This window comes from Thecamonas trahens, assembly GCF_000142905.1.
Source record: "Thecamonas trahens ATCC 50062 unplaced genomic scaffold supercont1.8, whole genome shotgun sequence".
Lineage (NCBI taxonomy): Eukaryota > Apusomonadida > Apusomonadidae > Thecamonas > Thecamonas trahens.
In genome coordinates this window covers 1,490-19,274 of record NW_013657672.1, presented here as the reverse complement: position 1 = coordinate 19,274, position 17,785 = coordinate 1,490, and the positions used below count along the sequence as shown (strand labels likewise).

General features: G+C 64.3%; 11 protein-coding genes across 11 annotated transcripts; 9 read left to right on the top strand and 2 right to left on the bottom strand.

Annotated features, from left to right (window-relative positions):
• Positions 1-207: 207 nt before the first annotated feature.
• On the bottom strand, positions 208-1,693 carry AMSG_01982 (uncharacterized protein). Its single transcript, XM_013905561.1, has one exon. The coding sequence runs from the start codon at positions 1,637-1,639 to the stop codon at positions 425-427; it is 1,215 nt and encodes a 404-aa protein (XP_013761015.1). The 5' UTR covers positions 1,640-1,693; the 3' UTR covers positions 208-424.
• Positions 1,694-1,961: 268 nt separating this feature from the next.
• On the top strand, positions 1,962-6,573 carry AMSG_01981 (uncharacterized protein). The gene is made up of 2 exons (XM_013905560.1): positions 1,962-2,152; positions 2,387-6,573. Exons 1-2 carry the CDS (start codon positions 1,993-1,995, stop codon positions 6,547-6,549), a joined length of 4,323 nt encoding a protein of 1,440 aa, XP_013761014.1. The 5' UTR covers positions 1,962-1,992; the 3' UTR covers positions 6,550-6,573.
• Positions 6,574-6,659: 86 nt separating this feature from the next.
• AMSG_01980 (phospholipid/glycerol acyltransferase) lies at positions 6,660-7,683 on the top strand (the record flags this gene model as incomplete). Its single annotated transcript, XM_013905559.1, has 1 exon — positions 6,660-7,683. The coding sequence occupies exon 1, from the start codon at positions 6,766-6,768 to the stop codon at positions 7,681-7,683; it is 918 nt and encodes a 305-aa protein (XP_013761013.1). The 5' UTR covers positions 6,660-6,765.
• Positions 7,684-7,874: 191 nt separating this feature from the next.
• AMSG_01979 (uncharacterized protein) lies at positions 7,875-9,164 on the top strand (the record flags this gene model as incomplete). Its single annotated transcript, XM_013905558.1, has 1 exon — positions 7,875-9,164. The coding sequence occupies exon 1, from the start codon at positions 7,902-7,904 to the stop codon at positions 9,162-9,164; it is 1,263 nt and encodes a 420-aa protein (XP_013761012.1). The 5' UTR covers positions 7,875-7,901.
• Positions 9,165-9,306: 142 nt separating this feature from the next.
• AMSG_01978 (uncharacterized protein) lies at positions 9,307-9,747 on the top strand (the record flags this gene model as incomplete). The annotated part of the gene is made up of 1 exon (XM_013905557.1): positions 9,307-9,747. The coding sequence occupies one exon, from the start codon at positions 9,307-9,309 to the stop codon at positions 9,745-9,747; it is 441 nt and encodes a 146-aa protein (XP_013761011.1).
• Positions 9,748-10,138: 391 nt separating this feature from the next.
• On the top strand, positions 10,139-11,118 carry AMSG_01977 (adaptin ear-binding coat-associated protein 2; the record flags this gene model as incomplete). Its single annotated transcript, XM_013905556.1, has 2 exons — positions 10,139-10,227; positions 10,350-11,118. The coding sequence occupies 2 exons, from the start codon at positions 10,139-10,141 to the stop codon at positions 11,116-11,118; spliced, it is 858 nt and encodes a 285-aa protein (XP_013761010.1).
• Positions 11,119-11,261: 143 nt separating this feature from the next.
• Positions 11,262-12,757, top strand: AMSG_01976 (uncharacterized protein; the record flags this gene model as incomplete). Its single annotated transcript, XM_013905555.1, has 2 exons — positions 11,262-12,097; positions 12,205-12,757. 2 exons carry the CDS (start codon positions 11,262-11,264, stop codon positions 12,755-12,757), a joined length of 1,389 nt encoding a protein of 462 aa, XP_013761009.1.
• Positions 12,758-12,859: 102 nt separating this feature from the next.
• AMSG_01975 (uncharacterized protein) lies at positions 12,860-13,904 on the top strand. The gene has a single exon (XM_013905554.1). The coding sequence runs from the start codon at positions 12,892-12,894 to the stop codon at positions 13,873-13,875; it is 984 nt and encodes a 327-aa protein (XP_013761008.1). The 5' UTR covers positions 12,860-12,891; the 3' UTR covers positions 13,876-13,904.
• Positions 13,905-14,051: 147 nt separating this feature from the next.
• AMSG_01974 (uncharacterized protein) lies at positions 14,052-14,943 on the top strand (the record flags this gene model as incomplete). The annotated part of the gene is made up of 2 exons (XM_013905553.1): positions 14,052-14,084; positions 14,121-14,943. 2 exons carry the CDS (start codon positions 14,052-14,054, stop codon positions 14,889-14,891), a joined length of 804 nt encoding a protein of 267 aa, XP_013761007.1. The 3' UTR covers positions 14,892-14,943.
• Positions 14,934-15,732, bottom strand: AMSG_01973 (uncharacterized protein; the record flags this gene model as incomplete). The annotated part of the gene is made up of 2 exons (XM_013905552.1): positions 14,934-15,557; positions 15,655-15,732. 2 exons carry the CDS (start codon positions 15,730-15,732, stop codon positions 14,934-14,936), a joined length of 702 nt encoding a protein of 233 aa, XP_013761006.1.
• Positions 15,733-15,975: 243 nt separating this feature from the next.
• AMSG_01972 (uncharacterized protein) lies at positions 15,976-17,412 on the top strand (the record flags this gene model as incomplete). The annotated part of the gene is made up of 1 exon (XM_013905551.1): positions 15,976-17,412. One exon carries the CDS (start codon positions 15,976-15,978, stop codon positions 17,038-17,040), a length of 1,065 nt encoding a protein of 354 aa, XP_013761005.1. The 3' UTR covers positions 17,041-17,412.
• Between the last annotated feature and the right edge of the window lie 373 nt (positions 17,413-17,785).

Genomic DNA, 17,785 nt, shown 5'->3' with positions numbered 1-17,785 from the left:
CAAGAGACAGTCTCATCCCGGGCGTCATCGGTGTCGGCATTTGCTACCCGCTCGTCTTTGTCTTCTCTGTTCTTGCCATCGCGGCCGGTCTCGTGATCTGCAGTAGGTTTCCGGCGACGCGCGTTGAGGATGGCCACGAGAGCGGGGTTCAGGGCAGATGTGTGCGAGAGGGGGGCGAGGAAGGGCAGTCAAGACATGTCGGTAATGTAGGCACCGTACCAGTTGTCTTTGTGTAGTTGGTACTCTAAAAAAGTATGCGTGTGTGTGTGTGTGTGTGACGAGATTGTCGACACGATGACGGTGGCGGACATGCCTCGGCGGAGAAGCAAGATCCTGTCGAGGGGGCGACCACGTCGAGTCGATGGCGACAGGGATTCCATCACAAATCAAATGCGATGATCGATTGGTCAACTTGGCGCACTGACTACATAGGCGGCACCCAGGTGGTGACTTGGGTGTTGTGGTTGACGTAGTAGGGGCGCCCATCAGGAGCAAACTCCTCCTGGACGCCCGGCGGAAGGGTGCGGGCACCGTGCGGCGGCTCCCAGGAGGTGGTGCCGGTGTTGTGGTCGGAGTAAAAGTAGGCGTTGGTGTCGGGCGCAACAGACATTTCCCAGCCGGGAGGAAGTGTGGCGCGGATGACGCAGACGCCGCTTGGAGCACTGCGTACGCCCATCGACGGAGCACGGTTGCGAGTGTCGTGGTCCGGGCCAGAGTGGGCAGCAACGGTGGCAGTGGCTACCGCAGCAGGGGCGGCGGCGACCACAGGCTGAGTCAGAGAAACGCTGACGTCGTCGATGCTGATCTCGTTGCCGGTATTGGCGTCGAGGTCGAGGGTGTCGTCGGCCAGCGGCTCGGACCGGTGGCGGAGCCGCTTGCGGAAGATGACCTTGAAGGAAAAGATGGTGGCAGAGACAACGGCAGTGACGATGGAGAGGACAGCAGGGAGGGTGAAGACGTCCGGGTTGGTAAAGACCGCCACGATCTTGAGACCGGGGCAATCGGCGAGGTCCTCGTTGCATGCCGAGTGGGTCGAGCCCGAGTACGCGTCCTTGCACTTGATGCCGATGTATCCGGCCTTGATAATAAAGATGGCAACAGCGAGCGCAATAGAGACAATGAGCAGGGTGAGGATGGCGCCGCGGAGAATGTAACGATTCCGCTTGCGCTTGGGCATGCGAAAGGTGGTGATGACCGAGACTGCGGCGGCGATGATGAGGCAGGCGAGTCTGAGGCCGACGAGGCCAACGCCTTCGCTCTTTGCAGCCTTGTACGCCTCGTTCAAACGATTCTCAGTACAGATCTGGGACCCACAAGCCAGCGGCGGCAAGATGGGGGCACACTTGCTTGATAGCTGCGAGTAGCCCTTTGCCGAGGGAGCGAGAGAGCAGATAGTATCATTGGCTCGGACAATGTCTGTGGGGCGGACCTTTGAGTTTGCCCAATCCCGATCAGAGCAGAGAGTGCAGCAAGCAAAGCCACGGGCATGTTCAAACGAGACCACCATGAAGCTAAGGATGAAGACATCGACAGCGTAGACAACGAGGCCAACAACAAGGACCATGAACCTCAGCTTGAGTGCCTTGTCGCCCTTGAACAGCCCGCCCGAGTTGGGTTGAGAAGACTTTGAGTTTGCCATGGTGGGGGGTGGTGGGTGGTGGTGGTGGGGGTGGTGTGGTGTGGTGTGGTGGAGTGGAGTGGGAAGGGAAGGGGAAGGGGGGGGGGGGGGAAGGGGGGGGGGGAGGGCGGGGTTGACTGAGGCTGTTTGCTGAGATCAGACCGTTCGGGATGCAGCAGTTTGTAGGAGAATAGAGCAGGTGGTTATCGGATGGTATGATTGTTGAGGGTATCGGCGATGATGAGCTGGCTGGCTGGACTAGTTGGTGGCTGGCTGGCTGGGTGACGGACTGACTGGCGACAGGCGACGGCGACGGGCACTTGTCGCTGGTGAGGGAGAGGGAGGAGCAGCGAGAGAGGGATTTGTTTGAGGAGATGGATACAGTGGACATCATCGACATCTCCCTGAGAACACTTTCCACCGAAGCACGGAAGAGCAAGAAGCATGGTCGAGTCAAGGAGGCTGCCGAGAGGGGCATTCTCCAGCTGCGCTCACTCTCCGACTCGGACAGGTACCTTGCCGACAAGGTCCATGGTACGTACCACAGAAGGGATAGGGGCACGCGGAGGGGGAAAGGAGGTGGGTGGTGTCGAGGAAGGGAGGGGGATGTTATGGGTAGGGACTTATGGCGGGCGTATGTGGTCGGCGGTGGGTACGGCTGGGCGGCTCGTCGCTGACGTGGTGGCTCGGTCTCGTGTGGTGGTGGTGGTGGCGGCGGTGGTGGTGGCGGTGGCTCGGTCTCGTGTGGGGCGGTGGCGGTCTCTACAGAGGTCATCCGATCGGAAGAAGTGCTGCGCCCGTATCTGGTAGCGGCTACCACGTCGTCGGCCAAGCTGGTGACAGAGGCCATATCCGGTCTGCAGGTTTTGGCCTCGCATGACGCCATTGTGGCCTCGGGGCTTGGTGCGGTGGTGTCGACGCTGGCAAAGCTGGCGCTTGGATCGGCCGCGTCGGACGAGGCGCTGCAGGTCAAGGTTGTGCAGGCGCTCAACTCGCTCATCACGTCGTGCTCGTTTCTGCAGGGCAACGCGTTGGCGCAGACGCTTGACCTCGGGATCCGCATGTCGTCGGCCAAGTCGTCGCTGGTCCGCGGGCTTGCGGTCGCCACGCTCCGGCAGATGATGCGCCGAGTGTTTGAAAAGGTGGCCGCCGAGGACGGGGCTGACGAGGCAAATGACATCGAACTGTCGGCAAGCTCCGAGGCCAACGCCGCGCTCGTGGGCGCGTCGTCGATGCGCCCATGCGCACGCGACGCGCTGCAGGTCTTCCACGCCCTTGTCTCGCTCACCAACGGCGAGAACGCCACATGGCTTGCGTCGGCCTCCGGCGGGTCGAGCACCGCGCCCGCCGTCCTCGCCCGCGACCTCGGCCTCGAGCTCCTCGAGGTCATCCTCCTCACCATCCGCATCGATTCAATGTACCTTGCGCACCCAGAGCTGACCCAGATGCTCCAAGAGGCCGTCTGCCCGCTCCTCATCCGCAACTTTTCGCAGCTCACCGAGTTCTCGCTCGGCATACGCCTCTTCCGGGTCGTCCGCATCCTCGTGGCTTCTTTTGGCCAAGTCCTCGTCATGGAGGTGGAAATCTTGGTCAACATGCTCTTCAAGCTCTTTGACGCGCCCAAGCCGCAGCTCGCGCTTCTCATTGGTGCTATGGAGGTACTTCACTCGTGGATGGCCGATCCACAGCTCGCCGCCCGGCTTGCCTCGTTCTACGACTGCCAAGAGACGTCGACCAACGTGTTCACCGACTCGGTCGCTGTCGTCTCACAGACCGTCACCGCTATGTGCGAGTCCAAGGCGGCTCGGTCGGGCAAGGTACCGCACGACAAGGTCGTCGCCAGCGACCAGATGCCGTTCCTTGACCTCCTCTCCGAGTCGGCGCCTCCGCGCAAGATCTCCAACTACGCCCTACTCATCGGTTGCCGCATGCTGGCATCGGCGGCGCAGGCGACCGCCCACGCCGCAGCAACCGACCCGACCCTCGGCACGCTCATGCTTGCCGTCAGCTGGCGCCCGATCCGCGACGGCCTTCTCGCCACCCTTGCGCTCAGCGACGACGCCGACGTCCTCGCCCTCCTCGTCCCCGCCCTCACCACCGTCGTCCACACAGCCGGCGTCCTGGGCGAGAGCGACGTCGTCGCCGCGGTCCTTGCCGAGCTTGCCTTTCGCGCGCTCCCGCGTCGCCTTCCACCGCGTGCTCGCCTCCCGGGTCTCTTCCCACCTCCAGGCGTCGAGGGCCCATCCGCTGCCGCCGCCGCCGTCCTCGGCGTTCCGCAGCCGCTTGCCTCGGCCGCCGACGCCGAGCTGCGGCTCACCCACGTCGTTGTCCTCCACGCCCTCCTCGAGCTTGCTACTCGCTCGCCGAACGTACTGGGCGCCGGCTGGCGCATGATTATGGCGCTTCTGCACGCACTCGACATCGTCCTCGATGCCGAGGCCCTCGCGGAGCAGTCGGCGTCGTCCGGCACGCTCTCGCCTAGCGCCAGCGCGTCGATCACCGATCTCGACGCCCGGGCTGGCGATGCCGACAGTGGCGCCGGGTCGCCGTCAGCCTCGGCGCCGCCCGAGTCGGGCCGCTCGGTCCTCCGTTCGCGACTGCGGCGGATGCGACTCCCGCTCTTTGCTGCATTCGGGAGCTCGTCGGCAGGCAGCGATGCACTCGCGGCGTCATCGGTCGGCCACGGTTCCGGCGCAGCGCCGAGCATTGTGGCTCCGCTTCGCTCCGGCGTCGACAGCCTCCTCGCATCGTCAGCACAGTTTGAGCCGGCGACCCTTGTCGCCATGTTTGAGGCGACTGCAGCAGTTGGCGCCGTGGCTATGGAGCAGGCGCTGGGCGCGTCGCCGGCACGGCTTACCACGCTCGACAGCGTCAAGGGCAAGAGCCACAAGTCGTCGGGCTCGTTGCCGTCGTCGCCCTCGGCGGGCGTCTCTGGCGCATCGCACTCGCCGCTCTCGGCCGCACTCGCGCCGCCAGCCGTGGCCGAGTACCTCTTCAGCGCAGCACGGTGCAACATGTCGCGGCTGGAACTCATCTGGGAGCCGCTCTCTAGCTTTGCCATCGGGCTCACGACTCATGAGGCTGCCGCAGTCAGGATGTACGCCGTCCGGGCGTTCACCTCGTTCCTCACCGAGGCGTTGCAGGACGCCGAGCCGGCGCTGCACCCGCAAGTTCTCGGCGCGTTCCGAAGGCTGGCATCGTCCAAGTTTGAGGACACCCACCTCAACGCACTCTCGGCGCTGCTTGAGGCGCTGCAGGGCGTGGGCGAGACGTTTGACGCCTCGCACGCCGGCTGGCCGGTTGTGCTTGACATTCTCGGCGACGGGGTGTACCACGCACAACACGCAGCCTCGCCCACGTTTGGCGCCTCGGTCCTCGCGCTTTCGTTCCGATGCGTCCAGTTTGTGCTCGCCGACTTTCTCGAGTTTGTCCCGGCCGACTCGCTCGACGAGCTTGTCGCGGTCGTCGGTGCGTACGCGGCACAGAGCGTCGAGGTCAACATCTCACTCACCGCTGTCGGCGCGCTTTGGCGCATTGCGGACTACCTCAAGTCGCCAGCGGCACCGGCAGCAGACCGTCACTGGATCGCGGTCTTTGGCGAGCTCGGCAAGCTCGCCATGTCGTCGGCGGCCGAGACGCGCAACTGCGCCGTCCGTACCCTTTTCAAGACGCTCACCACCCACGGGCTCTGCCTCTCGCTCGACGGCTGGGCCTCGCTCCTGCCCGACGTTGTCTTTGCCGTCCTCCGCCATGCGCAAGCCGCGCTCGTCGCGCTCGACGCCGCCGATGCCGCTCCGGACAGCGCCGAAGCCGCCGCAGGCGCAACGCCCTACCTCGAGGCCACGAGTTCCGGCGACAAGCCGTCGTTTGTGCGGGTCCACCACTCGCGTGACACACCGGCCAAGCTCTGGCGCGAGTCGCTCACGCTTATTCTGGAGGGCCTAGTCTCGATCTACCGCTCGCTGCTCGGCGCGCTGGCGCAAGTCGGCAGCGAGGCGGAGGTTGCTCTCTTTTGGAGCGAGGTTCTCGACGCACTGCAGAGCGCGGCGGCGGGCGCGGCAGCGAGCGGAGCATCCAAGAACCTGTGCATGGTTGGGGCACGCGGCTTGCTCTTTGTTGTTGCCTCGCTTGACAAAGTTGGGGCCGAGACGCCGCTTTGCGCCGCGCTCTACGCTGCGTGGTGGGAAGCGCTGCGGCGGGCGGCGGGCGCGCTCGTCAGCGACGACGATGACGGCGGTGGGTCCGAATCACTCCGAAAGGGCGTCATGACTGCGCTGATGGAGGCGCTGCGGGCAGGGACCGAGCGATCTGAGCTCGGCTCGCCGCGGCAGGCAGTACCGGTTCTTGCCACCCTCCTCCGCGGCAACCTCGGGTGCGATACTTATCTGGAGGCGCAGGGCAAGGTCTCGGACGTTGAGCGTGAAGTTCTTGCACTCGCGTCGGAGCTGGCCGAACTCGTCGGCACTGGCGAGTACGTCGGCCTCCTTCTCGGCGCGCTCGAGGCGCGCAAGCTGACGCAACCGGGCCTTTGCGCGGCGCTCGGCCAGGTCGATGCTGTGGTGGCCGGCGCGCCCAAGTCTGTCCGGGCGCGGGCGTGTGATGTGCTTGTGGCGCTCGCGCGCGACGGCATTGAGGACGCCGCCGGCCTCTGGGTCGGCATCGTAGCCGGCGAGGACGACGGCGACGTGGTGTGTGCGCGGGTCGAGCGGGCCCTCTCGGGCGTTGCCGGTGGGAGCGGCGTCGGCGTGGCCCGAGTCCAGGAAGACGGCGTCCGCCTGCTTGGTAGCGTGCTCGAGCGCGTTGTCGCCGGATCGCCGCTCTGGGAAGCGCTGTGCCAGTGCGTGGCAACTAGCGAAAGCGAGGGCGTTCGATCGGTCGTCGCAGGCTTTCTCCGCGAGTGGGGTGCGTTGCAAAAGGGTGGAGCAAGGTAGTGTAAACGCGCCAAGGTGCGCCGAGGATGACAGCTCGTGACGCGTGGCAGGCTTTCGGGGGCCAGCGTCGAGCGGCTTGACACACTCGACTTGCCCCTCGCGCCTCGCCCCTCGCGCCTCGCCCCTCGCGCCTCGCCCCTCGCGCCTCCCTCCTCCCATCCCTCCTTACCCCCTCAGCAAGTCACCAAGCGCGTGGTTGTGGTGGCGGTTGTGGGTATGCTGTCCAAGTTGTTCTCGTCGTTGTCGCTCTCGTTCACCACCTCTGCCCTCCCTGCACCGCACTGCCCACACGCCAAGCCCGAGAAGACGTACCATGACGTAGTGGACGTACCGGGTATTCATAAGCTGCCATCATCGGATCACAACGTCGGGTGGTCGATGCTGAGCACAGTGAGCATTGCTACGGCTTGGACTCTGGCGTCCATCCACTGCAATGGCTTTGTCACGCCGCACGTGTACAACGAGAAGGCGCTCGAGGACGCTGTCTACTTTCGTTCCCGCAAGCCCGGGCAGGGCCTCATCACCGTCGCCAACCATGTCTCTGAGTTTGATCCGGGCTTTATTCCCATGACCTTGCGATGGATCACGTGCCTCCGGCCCAGACTCGTCCGCTGGACCCTCGCGGCCGAGGACCAGCTCTTTACTAACCTCGCGTCGTCGTACTACTTCCAGAGCCTCAAAGTGCTGCCGGTCACTCGCGGCGGCGGCGTGATGCAGCCGAACATGCTGCGCGCTGTTGATAAGCTCAACGGGTCGAGCGCGTGGGTCAACATCTTTCCCGAGGGCCGCATCTCGATGGACCACGCGCCCGACGAGATCCCACCGCTGCTGCCGATCAAGCTTGGCGTCGGCCGGCTCATCACCGAGTGTGACACGCCGCCGATGGTCCTCCCCATCTACCAGGAGGGCATGAACGTGACCAAGCCGCCGGACAAGGCGCCAATTTTCTCGCGTGACATCCATGTCCATGTCGCGGTCGGCGAGCCCATCGAGCTTGCCGACATCCTCGAGCAGGCCGCCGCCGAGGCGTGGGACGACCGTCGGACCTGGGCAGCCATTGCTGTCCGTATCGGCGAGGCCTTTGCCGTCATGCGCGAGGAGATGGCTGTTCGTCGCGCCGCCTCTGGCCTCTGATGAAAGCAGTGCGTGCAAGGCGAAGACTAGACAATGAACGCACCGTCGTTGCCGCGACTGCCGCGAGTGGCGGCATTTCTCTCGCCCATTCCCGTTGCATGCACGTGGACCGAGTCATTCTCGCCGTCACCCTGGTTGTGGCGGCAGCGCTTGCGGGGCACGGAGCAGCGGAGAGCGCTAACCAGGGAGGGGTTGAAGTCAATGTTGTTCCACCCGACATGGACGTCCGCGACTTTGTGGTGGACCAGAGCAGCCGCGGCGCTGACGGTCTTGTTGAGCTCCGCGACAGGCCGCTGCTCATTCGTGGCTCGTCGGCAGCGCAGTGGCCGGCGCTGCGGCGATGGAGCGACGCTGCGGCGATGAAGAAGGCCATGGCTGGGGTCGAGCTCGCCTTTCGCAACGCCTCGGCCGGCTCGCCGGTCTTTGTGCCTGTCGGCGAGCGGATGCTCAGCCTCGGCGCCATCGACGCGTTTGAGATGCAGACGGCGGTCGGCCTGGAGAGCTTTTACGCCGACGACGCGAGCAGAGGCGATGGCGATGACGACGGCGACGGCTGGCTGCTGTACCATACTGGCGACGTCGACGGCGAGTGGGCTCCGGTCAAGGGTGATCTGCGGGTGGAGGAGCTCGAGCTGGAGGCAGGCGTGTCGCGGAGCATGGTGTGGGTGGGACGGGCCGGAGTGGTGGCCAACACCCACTACGACACCTCGTACAATCTGCACATCCAGATCACCGGCGCCAAGCAGTGGATTCTGCATCCGCCGTCGGCGTCGGTTGATGTGGAGCCGTTCCCCTGGCTCCACGTCCACTACCGGCAGGCGCGCGACATGCAGGCGAACCACGACGACGCGCTGATCATCACGGTGCGTCCCGGAGAGATCCTCTACGTTCCGCCGTTCTGGTGGCACTCTGTGCGTGCGGTGGAGCGGTCGTACTCGGTGTCGGTCCTTTCGCCAGCCGTTGGCGAGCGGTCTGCGGCCGAGCTGCTGGCGATGCCACCGCCACGGCCGCCGGCGCAGGCCGGTCGCGGGTTCAAGGCGCGCGCCCTCGAGGTTGTGGCCAGCGCGCGTGCACTGGTCTTTGGCGCAGGCGTCTCGTGGGACGCTGTCATGGAGCTGGTCGAGGCGCGGTATGCGCGGCTCCCGATCGGCTCGAGCTCGCAAATGCGCGCGCTGACCAAGGCGGCATGCTGGCCGACGGAGCGGGCGGCGATCGACCTTGCCACCGCATCAGACACGTCTGACGAGCTGGCCATCAGCTCCGGCGGGAGCAACCGGCTCACGCGGCGAAAGAAGATCGATGCCGGCGCTGTGGCGAGCCGGGCGGCTCTGTGGGCGGCGTCGCGGATCCCACTCCTCACAGACGTGGTTGTGGACGGCCGCGAAGCGATTGCCACCGATCTCATGGAGGTCATCGCCAGCGATTTGTTTGGCGACGACGGGCGGTTTGTGGGGCGGTTTTGGGCAGCGTGTGGCGTCTGACTCGGCGTGAGTGGAGGGACGGCGCGAGTCACAATGTCGACGACGACAGGAGGGGGGAGGAGGAGGAGGAGCAGCAGCAATACGCTACGCTTGTCTTGTTGTGCGCCAGCCGAGTGCGTGAGAAGAATACAGACAGAGGGAGATGGAGACAGGCGGAGCGAGCGCAGCAGGCGGAGGTGTGCGGGAGCTCAACACCCAGGTGGAGGTGGAGGGGCGGAAGGCGAGTAACGTGGTCGTCAACGTCTACACCGACAAGGTGGTGGTTATGGTGACACAGAACAACCGACTGGGTACGGTCATTGAGGCCAAGAAGGATCTGTGTCTCGACGGCAAGGAGCCGACGTACAGCTTGAATACCCTGCTTGGCCGGCGTGGAGAGGCTGGCCTCATCGATGGCGTCTACGCCCGGGGGCTGATGGAGCGGTTCGGCAAGCGCGACAACCGGCCCGTGGTCGCCATGCTTGCTATTCTTGACGACCATCCGTCGATCTTTAGGGCTGTCATGGCTTGCATCGATGCTCATCTCGGCCTGGCTGCGCCTGCGGGTGCATCTGCGGGTGCGTCTGCTACGGCGGCCGAGTGACGTGGCCATGGCGGTGACGTGGGTGACACAGGAAGACCTTTGATATGCGTCGACGACAGCGACAGATGGCGTTGGTTGCGATCGACGGTGCTGTGCGATGATGCTGTGCGACGATGGTGTGCGACGGCGATGGTTATGCGCCCGGAACTTGCTCCTCTCCTCAGCCACAGGTAAACAAGGCTGATAGCGTACGGCTGATGGCAACTCACATCACCAGCCCATACACCTTGCTGTGATGTCAGACCACAGGGAGTAGCGCGTACATAGTCGGTCGTCATGGCGGAAGCAGCTGTGACTCGTAGCCGCGTCTCGTCTGGAGACGGCGCAAGCCTCGGTGTTGACAGCAGGCAGCAAGGAGACTCACAGGCACACAACTCTCAGCAGAGCAAGCATGGACGACGGCTTTGAGCGAACGCTCCTTGTGCTCGAGCAGTGCTTTGTGTATGACGTGAACGGCAAGAAGACGAACCAGGGATACCGGTATGCTCGGAGGTGGGGGAGGTGGGAAGGTTGTGGTGGGGAGGGGGGGGGGAGGGGGGGGGGGGGGGGGGGGGGAAGGGGGGCAGAACTTACCGGCGCGGCTGGTTGGTCACGGGGTATAGGGCCAAGTCATGGGACCTGGAGCATTGGCTGTGGATGGGGATGCTCAAGGTGGTTGCGGTGGGTGACGCGGCGACGGTGCGGCTGGTGGAGGAGGACGGGTTGACGACGTTTGCCGAGGCGCCGGTGGTCGACGGCGCGGTCGAGCCGGCTATCGACTCGTCGAGGTACTTTGTTCTCCGTATTGTCGACGCTGCGTCGGGCAAGCACGCGTTCATTGGCATCGGATTCCAGGACCGGAACCACGCGTTTGACTTTAACCTCACGCTCAACGATCACAAGTCGTGGGTGGAGAACAAGAAGAAGATCGCGACCGCTCCGCGCGAGCCGTCCAAGGACTACTCGCTCAAAGAGGGTCAGACGATCAAGGTCTCGCTGCGCCACAAGCCGACAGCACGCCGCGGCGCGGCGGTGACGACCGGCGTGGCCGGCGGCCAGCGCGGCGCTGCAACGACCGCGTCCAGTGGTGGCGGCCTTGGCGCTCTACTCCCGCCGCCGCCGACTGGCGCATCGTCGCGGAGACGAGGCTCGCGCGGGACAACGGCGACAGCGGCGGCTGCACCTGCTGCTGCACCAGCGGCTGCTGCACCTGCTACAGCCGATGCGGCCGCCCCCGATCCGTTTGCGGCTCTCGGCGCGCCGACGACCTCCGCAGGCGCCGCCGCCATCGACTGGGGTGCGTTTGCCTCGCCGACGGCACCTGCACCATCGACTGCGGACGCATCCACTGGTGCCAAGGATGCCGCCGATCCGTGGGCCATCTTCCAGTAAAAACGCCCCCCCCCCCCATGCTGGTCTGCCTGGGAAGCATTGTTCTTTTCACTCCAGCGAGAGTCGTATAGCCCTAGCTGGTGCCGAACACATGTTCCATATTTGGCACACCTCTCCCACTCGCCGTCCCCCCTTTCACCGACATGGAGCTCATCCAGAGCACAGTCTCTGTCGAATGGCTTGCAGTTGGAACAGGAGTGACGCTTGCGGTGATGACGGCGTGGGCGTGGCCGGGGCGTCGGCGGAAGCTACATCAGGTGCCCGCCCCGGGCGGCGGGCTTGGCGACGACATGCGGGCTCGGTGGTACGAGACGCAGCGGCGATGGTGGCAGAGTTGTGTGTGGGTCGACGAGCTGGGCGTGCGGCTCACGCCGGAAGAGATCGAGCGATGTAAGCGGACCGAGTCGCGATTAGCAGCGGTGCGGAGCAACGGGACGACATCGCGCCCGGCCGCGCGGCTGCTACGGCCGGCAGGAGACGGCGACGAGGAGACGAGCTCACTGCTCCTGGAGCTCCCCAACGAGGTTTTGATCAACGTCATGCAGCGGCTTGGGCCGTGCGATCTCGCCGCGCTTCGGCTTGTCTGCCGGCGGCTGTGCGAGGTGGAGCGCGATCCGTATCTGTGGTACCGGCGGGCACGAGCGGCGTTTGGCGCGGGCAACGTCGACGCGGTCATCGCGCGGTGTGGCGAAGCAGGACTCGACTGGAAGAACGTGTATGCGCTTAATGAGGTGGTGATGGGTGCTGGTGGGACGGTGCGCCGGATTGCATATGCTGCGGTGGTGGCCGAAAACGTGCCCGCGCGGTGGTCTCACTTTGGCGGGCGCGGATGGGGCCCACAGCCGCTCTGCCGAATGTGTGGTGGGAGCATGGTGCTAGTTGTCCAGCTCGCTGTGCCAGAAATGCCTGCAGGTGCGCGTAACCGGTTTGAGCCGCGGCGTGATGCTGGCGGCGGCGGAAATGTGCCGCTCGTTCAGCTGTTCATCTGCTCGACGGGCGGATGTGATTGCTCCCACCCCCAGTCTGGTGCCGCCGAGGCACGGATGGCTTGGGTGACTGCGGACGAGTATGCACGCGGCGAGGAAGACGGGGGCGGGGCGAATCGGACTTTACCCGCATCGAAATTCTGGACTGGGAGGGCTTTGCCGAGGACATCGGCGAGTGGTGGCACTCGGGCGGACCGATCGGAGCACGCGTTCCGTACTACGACGTGTTTGTGGCCGCAGCCGGGCTCACGCAGGCCGAGAAGAAGCTCACAATGCCGCATCTTCCACTACTCTCGCGCAATGCGATCCTGCGCAAACGGCATCCCAAGGAGCGCGGGCTGCCGCCGCTGCCGGCGGGATATCTCGAGGCGATCCGCGCGGCTGACGCAGCGGACGAGGCAAGGATCGAGCCAAGTGAGATGCTGATCAAGACGGTCTCGCCGTGCGACAAGCTTGGCGGGTTTCCGCTTCGGCCACCGGGCGCCGAGCCGGTATTGTGCGGCGTGTGCGGCTCTGCCATGAGCAACACTGTGTTCCAGGTTGCCTCGATGCACCACGTGTGGTGGATGTTTGGTAACTGCGGTGTGGGCCAGATCATGCAGTGCAGCGAGCACCGGCAGGAGCTGGCGTTTACTTGGGATGAGATGCTGTAGTTGGCGGCACTGTAAAGGCGACGCCGACAATTTGCTGCGTCCGGCTGCGTGAGGAGCGGCGCCCACCAACCGGCGGCCTGGCCACGACATCACCCCACTCTCGGAGTTGAGGCAACAGGCGAAGAGCAAGGAACATGTGGGGAGATGGCTTTGGCCTTCCGCATGTGGTGGAGGGCGTAGGGAACGCGACGCGGCCACACTCTGGAGGGCAGCATTCGCGGACGTTTGCGGTGTTTGGCCCGTCGCCGTCGTGCACGCACCAGGCAGGCAAGAACGGGTCGTCCGAGTGCACACGGGTGAGCCTGTGCCTGACGTTGTCTGCTGCATGCTTGCTTCTTTGCATGTGTAACATGGTGTGGAAAGTACGGAAGCATGTGGCGAAGAAAGGGCTCGGAGCCGTTGCGCATCAGCTCGGGCTCCTCGGGCTGGCGGCCTTCCAGTCACTGCTGCTTGTGATCCGCTTTGCTACGGTGGTTGGCAGAGATTCGAACGTAGTGCTCGACAAGGTTGTGGTCTTTATCAACATTGTCATTCCGTTTGGCGTCACATACGTCTTTCTCATCTTCTCGCGGAGGGTCTTTGTCTCGTCGACGACGGTGGTGCTCATCTCGCGGTGCTTTGTGGTCCTCGGCCTCGGCGAAATCGTAGTCTTGATCATTGCGCTCTCGTCGGTGCTGAACCACTCGGCGGACTGTCGGTCGCTGTCGTGGACGCTGATGTCGACGGCCGGCCTGGTCTCGTGTGGAGTTTTCTTTGGCCTGGCCACGGTGGTGTCGCGCCGGCTGGCGCGGATGGAGCAGCGGGCTAAGCGGCGCGACTTGGCAGAGACAACGCCACTCACGCCGGGCACCTCGACCATCAATGCTGATGGTGGAGTGGCAAGGCGGCTGCGTGCCAAGCGGCGAAAGTTGCGGTCACTCATCGCGCTCTACACAGCCTCGGCAGTTCTGGCCTTCTTCTGGGACCTGTACTCGATCGGCATCTTTGGTCGGCTGCCGGGCTCGTGCTCGTACTGGATCACCGACTCGCGAGTGTACGTCACGGTCTATATTCTCCGCATCATTCTCACACTCCTTGTGCCGATTGTGGGCGTTAACTACCAGTTCTGGGAGTCATAAGACAAGAGACAAACACATAGCTTGTCCGGGGTGTGGTGGAGCGTTATTGTCCCGGCGTATTGCCGCACTGCGACATATGGTCAATTTTTGTCGGCGCCGAGTCAAAGCGCGTGCGCCAACAGTACTTGCTGCCAATATGGCAAGCCACTCGTCGCGCCCTACAAGGACAGACAGGGATGGCGTCGCTCTCACGGCTTCCTGCCGAGATTGTGTGCAGAATAGCTTGTGAAGTGGGTGTGCTACAGGCATGCGACGTGGTTGCGCTGGCGCTGACGTCCAAAGGCTTCCACGCGGTCCTCCTCGGCAGCGCGTTCATGAGGCGCAAAGTGCTTGCGCTCCGCGGCGCGATATGGTGTACACAGCGAGCAGCATGGGGCGCGGCACTTCTTGCCCTCTCGAAGCGAAAGCGGCTGGAAGTAGCAGACGCGCTGGAGATGGTGAACGTCATGGTCCGGTTCCCGCGGCATCCGCTGTGGTCGCAGCTCCTTGGCGCGGTGGTGGCGCGGCAGCCCGAGGTGCTCCGACGGGCGATCCGGGTGGACCGCGGGAGGCCGCAGCCGCTGGTAGCGGTTCTTGCTCGGCACGGGGCGGAAGACGGAGTGCGATACTTGCTGTCGCGCGGTGATGTAGATGCTGCAGCCGATGGCAACGCAGCCATAATCGGGGCCAGCCGCGAGGGCCACGTGGGCGTGGTGGCGCTCCTGCTCGGGCGCAACGAGGTCGATCCGGGCGTGGACTCCAACTGTGCGCTCCGGCTCGCGGCCGAGGCCGGGCACGCCGACGTGGTGACGGCCTTGCTGGGCCACCCGGGCGTAGATGCCGGGGCGAGCAACAACGTGGCACTCCGCGGCGCGGTGTTCAACGGGAACGCCGCGGTCGTCGACCGTCTTCTCTCGTCCGGTAGTGTGGTGGTTGGAAACAACTGTTACTGGATCTCTCCGCAGGCGCGGAGTCGTGACATTGTCCGTCTTGTGTCGCGGACGGACATCTGCGCCAAGGTGTACTGTCTCGAGTAGCGATGCCAATACATCGCAGAGGTTGTACGGCTTGTAAAGGACTCACTCGGTAGTGGAATAGAGCGGCGGCGGCATGTCGGGCGCAGGCGCGGGTGGAACTGCAGGCGCCGGCGGCGGGGCAGAGGGCATCGGCGGTGGCTTGGTCTGCGGGTGCTGCGGCGGGGCGTGGGTGACTGGCGGTGGCTGGTAGCCACCTGCGCCACCAAACGATGGCGGCACCGACCCCCCGTACACTGGAGGAACAGCGCCGCGTGAGGCTGTCGGTGGAGGGCCGTAGCCCAACGAAGACGGCGGCGGCGGGGCGTAGTTGGACTGCGGCGGTGGTGGCGTGCCAGACACCCGTGGCGGGTTGTACGGCACGACGTACGGCGCCGGGTTCTGGACGTGCGGCGCTGGGGTGTTGAACGCCGGCGGCGCACGCGGACCGGCAGCATACGTCGGTTGCGCACCCGGATTGAGCAGAGTATTGCGACGGCTCCGCCTGGTGGAGGCAAAGGTGTTGCGATAGCGCTTGTAGATGGCGCACGAGAGCGAGCCGAGGACGATGCCGAGGACGAGAAAGACCACCCTAGCAGCTGCCGAGACACCTTCATTATCATCAGACGACGAGCTGTTGCCATTGTTCGCATTGTTTGTTGCGGTGTTGCTCGCTTGCACCGTCAGGATCTGCGTCCAGCAGCAAGGATGCGAATGAGTGTGGCAGTGAGGAATGGAAGGCGGAACGGGGGGGGAAGGGGGGGGGGGGGACATGGCATGTGCGTACAATGTAGGTGAGGATGAAGGAAAAGGAGGCAAGGCCCGAAAGGGCACACGCCACAAGGTGGAGTGTATCTTCGTCCATGGCGGAGCAAAGGTGGAGAGGAGGGAGTAGAGAGGCGTGGGCGTGGGCGTGGGTGTGTAGGGCGGTTGGTGGGTGGTGGTGGTGGTGTGGCAATTGCACGCTCTGTGGCCTCGTTTGTTGCTCTCCCACTCCCGCTCGCACACAGCTCTCGATTGGAGGACAGGCGGAGAAGCGGGGTAGTGACGGGAGATGTGGCGGTATCCGCACTTTGTGACGCGTGTGGGCGAGCATGCACTGGTATGGATGGCACCGTATGTGGCATGTTTGAGAGCCAATGCACGCGGGAGGTGGTTTGGGCGGGAGCTCGTCGAGGTCATCTCGACCGAGTTCCGGAGCTACTCGGAGGAGTATGCCACCGCAGCTGTGGCGGACGGCCGACTGGGGCTGGTGCGCGATGGTTGTGCTGTGGCACCTGGTGGTGATCTTGTTGTCCGACCGCACGATGTGCTGTTCCACTCACGACATGTTCACGAGCTCCCGATCGCACTGCCCGGAGACGCGGCAGAGCCGGCACCGATCGAAGTCATCGACGCGGATGGTGGCGTGGTGGTGGTCAACAAGCCGCGCGGCATGCCTGTTCACCCGACGGGCCGGTACTCTCGGTGCACGGTGACGACGCTGCTGGAGGAGGAGTTCGGCAAACTGCATCCGGTGCATCGGCTCGATGCACCGACGTCGGGCGTGATTGTGCTTGCCAGGACGGTCAACGTCGCACGGGAGCTCCATGCCTCCTTCCGGAAACATTCGGGAGCAGTGACGTCCAAAGAGTACCTTGCACAAGTGGAAGATCCTGCCCTTCTGCCGTTTGAGCAACAGTTTGTCATCAATGCCCCGATCCTCGAGCCGACCGGCGCTGACTACGTCCGGCGGACAGGACAGGGCGGACGCGAGGCACGGACCGAGTTTGAAGTTGTTGACCGCCGACGTGGCCTCGTGCGAGCCAGGCCCATCACAGGCCGGACCCACCAGATCCGTGTTCATCTCGCGCAAGAGGTGGGCAGCGCTATCGTGGGTGATCATCTCTACGGGCGCGAGGAGAGCGTAGCGCCTGATGTCGCTGTTGCACACGTCGCTCAACTGCAAGATCAAGGATACTTTGCGAGCGCGAGCGCCGATGCCTCGGTTGTTGGCGCCTGTCCCGTCTGTGCGTCCTCGGGAGGTAGCAGTCAAGGTGAGGCGCTTGTCGCGGATGTGCCGCAGCGCATGTTTGCACCTGCGCGGCTGGCGCTTCACGCACACCGTGTCGGACTCGACGTGGCCGGGCTGCGTCGCGAGTGGGAGGCGATTCCGCCCGGGTGGGCTAAGTAGAAGGGAAGAAAAGGGCGCCGTCACTGCTGAGGCGGTAGACAATCTCCGCGAGCGAATGGTAGGCGTGGGGCCCAAGGTCAGGGCCACGATGTACGTGTTCGAGCCACTCTGGTGGGGTTCAAGCGCACGGACGAACTGGCATGTATTGTTGGCAAGAGCGTCGTCTAGCACTGAACAAGGCCGGGCCTGAGCCGGTCTCGGAGACGGGCTTAGGGAGGAGGGGCTGCGCAGCAGCGAGGCGACACCAGGCTAACCACTTCGGCCTCGGGTGACAGAACTCAAATTCCAGAATATCGGAGCTGTGAGTTGGATACTATGAATATGGATAATGTGTGCATGCAGTGAGATAGTTTTAAAATCAGATTGGCTATGCGTGCAATTAGGATGGTGGGGGGCGTGTGCGGGGTGGAGCGGGAGAGGACGTGCTCAACCACCTAGGGCAAACAAGTCGCCGCGAAAGTGAGTCGAGAAAGATGGTATGGATGACAGCGATAATGGTACTGGATCTAGTGTGGGGTGTCTGATGACCGGGAGTGTGGTCGTGGGTAGCGTAGCTGGTAGTGGGTGGGAGCTAGGTAGTGATGACGGTGGGCTGATCGGGCGAGCGGGCGATGGTTGGCGGCTGGTGCCCGGCAAGGCAGGGACAGCTGAGGGGGCGGGATCGGGGCTGGGTGGCTTAAGACTGCTGTTGGTTGGACGATGGGCAGTATGGCATGTGATGGTTGAAGGATGGCGGTGTCGTAGT

Excerpts from the sequence above, each read along its gene's own strand:
- AMSG_01982 (XM_013905561.1), bottom strand. The coding sequence starts at position 1,639 with ATGGCAAACTCAAAGTCTTCTCAACCCAACTCGGGCGGGCTGTTCAAG.
- AMSG_01981 (XM_013905560.1), top strand. The coding sequence starts at position 1,993 with ATGGATACAGTGGACATCATCGACATCTCCCTGAGAACACTTTCCACC. Across the intron at positions 2,153-2,386 it reads CCTTGCCGACAAGGTCCATG|AGGTCATCCGATCGGAAGAA; the intron begins GTACGTACCACA and ends CGGTCTCTACAG.
- AMSG_01975 (XM_013905554.1), top strand. The coding sequence starts at position 12,892 with ATGTGGGGAGATGGCTTTGGCCTTCCGCATGTGGTGGAGGGCGTAGGG.